General features: G+C 43.7%; 1 protein-coding gene across 1 annotated transcript in view; it reads right to left on the bottom strand.

The window, feature by feature from the left end:
- The window catches only part of tmprss13a (transmembrane serine protease 13a), a 31705-nt gene extending 25494 nt beyond the window's left edge, over positions 1 to 6211 (bottom strand). Inside the window, exon 1 of the mRNA XM_020516081.2 lies at positions 6131 to 6211. Coding sequence (XP_020371670.2) covers positions 6131 to 6211 — 81 coding nt within the window. The remainder of the gene's footprint in view (positions 1 to 6130) is intronic.
- Between the last annotated feature and the right edge of the window lie 234 nt (positions 6212 to 6445).

Here is a 6445-nt window from a genome sequence, read left to right as displayed (position 1 = left end):
TTGCCAAATAAAAAAATCCTGCTGTGAGCAACCACAATCTGACACAAATTTTAAAAAATGTTGGTATTAAATATTCCTTGATTTATTTAATAGTTGAAACGTGGTGCAATTTGATTTGTGAAAAAGCGTTGCTCACAAATCAAAGCATTTTTAATCAGGGTTTATCCACCAGCTGTGAGTAACCTGATTTTTAAATGAGTAAATATGACATTTTAATTTTTAAAAAAAGAACTATTTGTTAGATACTTTGGGGTTCAGTAGTCAGTTTCTTAGATTTAAAAAGAATATTTTATAAAGTTTTTTAAAATGTGCAATTAGTATTCTGCACTCAGAAGAACGAGTTTAATTGTTATGGCCACCTTGAAATCTCACAATCATGCACAATTGACAGAAATTTGCCATGGTGATGACTTAGATCTGGGGTGTGGCCAGCTACATGTGGGTGTGGGTGTTGTTTGAGCTGGTGCATAAATAAAATCACAACAATTCGATTTGCACTCAAAAGTCTGCAACATTTTGGGCATGTTATGTTGATTTCAGATGAAATGTGCTTAATGAAGATAAAAGAAACTTATAAAAAAGCAAAAGAACAAGGCATAAGGCAAACCATAAGAACATTCAGCCAGCACCAGCCTTTTTGCATGTCATGGCAACTGTTACCATTCCAATGATGTTGGAGCGATATAATTAAGCATTGCAAGTTAAACAATTACAGTAGATGAGGACAGAATTGTAGGAACAAGAGGAAGCCATTCAGCCCTTCAAGAGAATTCTGCCATTCAGTGAAATCCTATATTGTAACACTTTTTACTCACCTTGGTCCTATATCTCTTAAGAATTCTGGCCTGCAAAAAATTCTCAATCTCATATTCAAAACTTATTAATTGAGCCAGCATCTACACTTCTACTATCCCTCTCATGAAGGAGGGTTTAACCTCTAATGGTCTTGCTCTGATTTCATTGACAGTACATTCCCCTCGTGTTAAGTCAGGTTTTCAAGTTGGCACACTTGGAAGCTAATGTTCTGAGATATATCAAATCTACAACAGATTCCACACTATTTTTGTTAAGCTCTTTTGAGGTATTTTCCCGTGATTTCTAATTGCTATAAAATATAAGGTAAAAAAAAATGTTTCCTTTAAGGAAACGGAAGAATCTGACAATTTGAGAAATGGAAGTTGAGTCATTGGCTTCCAAATTCAGTCTACAAAGTATTGATCTGTTTCCACCAAGTGCCAATGGCTCCTGTAAACCAACAACAGCAACATGTTTGAAGTGAATCTGATCAAACATGAACAAGAATATAAATCTGTTTAATTTTATAATTATTAAGATGGTGCATTGATTTGAGTTTTTCTCTGAAAATAATGTGAGATACGTTTTCGTTCCTATTTCAAAGGGACTTTTGTTGATCAATGGGACAGAATAAAAATATTAGATGGATGTATGCTGGTAAGAACCATGCACTTCCAAATCCTTTTACATTGTTTCTCCCCGTCTTTTGTCTCAAATGAAACCCTCAGTCTCTGGCCAGGCTCCATTCCCACAACCTTTAACCCTGCCTTGCTATTAACCTGGTGAGTGATCCAAAAGTGACCATTCAGCCCATCAAACCTGTTCCATTGTTTAGTTAGATCATACCATTCTATATCTTAACTTCATCTACCTGCCTTGATTCCACAATCCTTTCTCAACTAAAATCTATCAATCCTAGTTGATCACCGATCTTTAGTAGCTTTTTGCAGGAAAGAGTTCCAATACCTTCTGAGAGAAACATAACTTTGTGCCATTAAGGTTGAAAGGCCCAGCTCTAATCATTACGTTCCATGTTCTGGACTCTCCTTACCAGGGGAAATATTTTCCCACTAACCATCCTATCAAGTTTTTTAATCAACTTAAGTATCCCATTTAGATCATCCCTTTGTCTTTAATACTAAGGTGTAAACCTGGATTCACAATTTCATATTGTTTAGCCCTGTTATCAATCAGGGTAATATGGGTTACCTTCTAAGGCAAGAATCCCCTGAGTTCAGAACTGAATGCAGCACTCCACATTACAATTCCTTATTTTTTTAAAGTTTATTCAATGGATGAAGGTGTCACTGGCTAGGCAGCATTTATTGCCCATCCATTTTTGCTCAGAGGGCAGTTAAGAGTCAACCACATTGCTGTGGGTCTGGAATCACATGTACTCCAGACCAGGTAAGGATGACAGATTTCCTTCCCGAAAGGACATTAGTGAACCAGATGGGTCTTTTCCTGACAATCGACAGTGGACTAATGGTCATCATTAGACTCTTCAATTCCAGATTTTTATTGAAATCAAATTCCACCATTTGCCATGGTGGGATTCGAACCTGGGTCTCCAGAACATTACCTGAGTTTCTGGATTAACAGTCCAGTGAAAATACCATGTCTGCCCTGCAAGATTGCTATTCCATCCACCTTTTGAATTGTTATCCTACCTGCCCATCAGCCTTTATTCATTTTGTAATTAGACTCCCAACTCTCTCTGCACCTTCAATTTCCAGCTTCTCAACAGTTACGGGACATTCTGACATTTCTTTCTTAGATCCAAAGTCACTCTTCATTTCAGGCTTTTTCAGTAGAGACATGGTGTATATGGTCATGGATCTGAAAGGGTTAATGCTGGGGACTGCATTAAGCTCCATCCAATCTGATTGATATCATACAGGTTCTGGTAGAGATGAGGCAGGCCATTTTTGAGATAGAAAAAAAAAAACACCCCCACCTGTCCAACTGAGCCTGGGGACACCATGTGAGTGTAAACAATCACAGATCCTCACGCAGGGCATGCCCTGAGCAGAGGGGACCCTAGACCAACCCACAGCAGAAACCCACAACAAAGCTGAGCCTTGGCCAAGTGGCTAAACAGTTCTTCCAGATCTGGGCTGGTGGGTCATTGTAATTGCTGCTGGTATGCAGACTAGACACAGGAAAGGAGTCCTACAAGGCCTGACTTGAGTAGGAAATCTCATTGGCTGGTACCCAGGAGAGTGCACACCCTGGAAAGTTCCCCTACATGCGGGTTGGAACAATTACATTGCTTAGTGACACCCAGATTGGAGCCAATTAAAATTAGTATTTGGTTAAATGGAGGTCGATACTGGCACAGCTATATCTGTGTGTGCAGAATATGTCTTTAACAAGGTTCACTCGGGACTCCAACCTTTAAGCTTGCGCAAGGCCTCAGCAGACTGAGAACATACACTGGGGAGCCGTTGCAAATTAAGAATACGACTTCAGTTGGTGCAGTTACCACTGATGGTAGTAAAAGGCTCAGGCCCAAGCCTATTGGGGCAGAATTGGTTGAGAAAGATTTACCTGGATTGGCTCAACATTTTTCGATTGGGAAATGGCTGCCTTACTGAAGTCCTAGTGAAACACCCAGGAGTTTTTCAGGAAGGGCTAGGGACTATCAAAGGGGCCAAAGCCAACTTATATGTTGACCAGGAAGCAATTCCGAGAATTTGCAAGGCTCACCCGGTGCCAAATGCCTTGTGGGCAAAAGTAGAAGCAAAGTCAGAAGGCTGGAGAGGGAAGGAATCATCAAAGTTTGCAGAATGGGTAGTACCGGTCACACTGATAAAGAAGCCTGATAGCTCAGTCCACTCTTGTGGGGATTTTAAGCAAACAGTAAACTGCTTCTCGCAGCTGGATAAATACCCGATCCCTCACATAGAGGAGTTTTACACAAAGTTGGCCTGGCAGGGGGTGGTGGGGGGTTGGCAGTGGTGGATGGTGGCTGTCCTTCATAAATCCCAGAAGTGCGCTACAATTAATGCCTTTAAGGGTTTATGCCAATATACAAAACTGCCATTTGGGGTATCATCAGCCTGCACTCTTTTCCAGTGGGCCATGGAGAACATTTTACAAGGGCTACTCCAGGCTGTCATTTGCCTGGATGACGTGCTAATAACAGGGAAGACCAATAAAGAACACTTGGAGAACTTGGACATAGTGCTTATAGGTTTCTCCCAAGTGGGCGTACACCTTAGATGGGAAAAGTGTGTTTCCCAGACACCCCAAGTGACCTACTTGGGTTACAGAGTCAACAAAACTGGGTTACACCCGTTTGAGGAGAAAGCGAGGGCGATTACAGGAGACCCAGCTCCCACGGCTTAGGTATTTCCTTGGGTTAGTGAATTATTACAGAAAATTCATACATGACCTGGCCACCATCTTGGCACCCTTACACCTGAATTGAAAAAGGGTCAGCCTTGGAAATGGCCGCTTGGCCAAGAAACAGTCTTTAGGAAAGTGAAAAAGCAGCTATCGTCATCTAAAGTGTTGGCCCACTGCGATCCGAAGCGAGAGATCGTGCTGAGATGTGATGCCTCCCTGTATGGTATCAGGGTAGTGTTGGTTCACTGGTGGCCCAATGGAGAGGAACGCCCAATAGCGTATTCTTCCCAGACTTTGGCTGATGCCGAACGCAGGAATGCCCAGATGGAGAAGGACTGTTTGGCAATCATCTTTGGTGAGAGGAAGTTCCACCAGTACCTTTACAGACAGGAATTTGTCATAGTAACAGATCACAAACCCCTGCTAGGGCTACTGAAGGCAGTGCTGCCCATAGTTTCCGGTAGAATTCAGCATTGGGCCCTTATTCTCTGCATGTATGAGTTAGAACACCAGGAAGCCTAATGGCTAATGTGGATGCCTTGAACCATCTCCCACTGGCAGATACTCCACCAGTGGTGCCTCCCCTGGAAGAGACTGTGTTGGTTTTAAACTTCTCAGACACCCTTCCAGCCACAGCTGACAATATCTGACTGTGGACACAAAAAGATCCTGTCTTAGCGAACCTGAAACAGCTGGTGGTACTGGGGGAAACAGAAGGGCCATCGCACACAGGACTGAAACCTTTGTGGACCCGGTGAGACCAGATCACTGTAGAGGACGGCATATTATTGCGGGGAGCAAGGGTGATTGTCCCGAGTGAGGGTCATGGCCAGATACTGGCCAAACTCTACCAGGGTCATCCAGGGTCTTCCAGGATGAAGGTGCTGGTAAGCAGCTATGTTTGACGGCCAGGGTTGGATGTGTTGGTGGGACAGTGCCCAAAGTGCCAACGAGGACAAAAATTACCACCAGTAACTCCCCCACATTCGTGGGAATGGCCGGGTAAACCTGGACTCAGTTACATATTGACTAGGCCAGTCCATTCATGGGCTCAATGTTCCTGGTCATTGTGGATGCCCAATCAAAGTGGGGGGACGTGCATAAAGTTTGTTCAGCAAACTCAGGGATGACAATTGAGAAGCTGTGGGCATCGTTCGCGGTACACAGACTCCTGGAAGTATTGATCACGGACAATGGGACATCATTTAACAGCAAGGATTTCAAATATTTCCTAAAATCCATTGGCATTTGGCACACAAGGACAGCTCCATACCATCCATCATCCAATGGCCTAGCGGAAAGAGTGGTCCACATGTTGAGGGCAGGCTTAAAGAAGCAGCCTACAGCATCAATTGATACCAATCTGTCCTGGTTCCTGTTTGATTAAAGGACCATCCCCCACGCAACAATAGGGATAGCTCCAGCAGAGTTGCTGATGGGGAGAAGACTCCCCACCAGGTTAAACCTGATATTTCCAGACCTGGGATGGGGGGAGGATGAAACAGCAGCAGGAATTTCAATGCCGGCAAATGCCTCTGCTAAGAGAGACACTTTAATTCAGGAGATGAATCCTCATTTTCATGGAAATGGCCCTGTATGGGTACAAAGTGAGGTTGACACGAGGTCAGGTCCAGTGACTTAAAAGTTCAGGTAGGTGGTGTAGTCCTGAACACACACGTGAATCACCCGAAGGCTGTTACCTCACAAACGGGGCAGTAGAAAAACATAAAAACCGAAAGAATTGCGGATGCTGTAAATCAGGAACAAAAACAAAGTTGCTGAAAAGCTCAGCAGGACTGGCAGCATCTGTGAAGGATAAAACAGAGTTAGCATTTCGGGACCGGTGACCCTTCCTCAGAAAAGGAGGAGAAAAACGTACTTGGCCCGTCAGGACAGCTAGAAGGCCTGGCAGAAAGCACAGGTGCTCCCCCTCCATCTAGTGTGGAGGAAACTTCAGAATCTGAAATGGATGCCACCTCAATACCATTGCTGCCAGAAAAAGAGGAGGAGACTCTTCCAAGATGTTCTGGACCCACAAGATGGTGGTCCGGTACACATCACCCATGTTCGAGTCCAAAGAACCGGACCTGGGGCAAAAGTGTTGCAAGAAAAACTACAAGCGAAAAACTAGGCCTTCATCCCTGGACCTAGGAGGGGGGAGGGATGTAATGATTGGAACCAGTTGGACCTTGTTAACTATGAGGTTCTTTATTGGGACTGTTAACCTGGGCCAATCAGGAAAGTCCTGGCTGACCAAGATAAAGAAAGGATTTAGAATCTCCTCAGTTCAGGGGACTGA

This window comes from Rhincodon typus, chromosome 32, assembly GCF_021869965.1.
Source record: "Rhincodon typus isolate 14 chromosome 32, sRhiTyp1.1, whole genome shotgun sequence".
Taxonomy (NCBI): domain Eukaryota; kingdom Metazoa; phylum Chordata; class Chondrichthyes; order Orectolobiformes; family Rhincodontidae; genus Rhincodon; species Rhincodon typus.
This window is presented reverse-complemented; position numbering and strand designations above follow the sequence as displayed.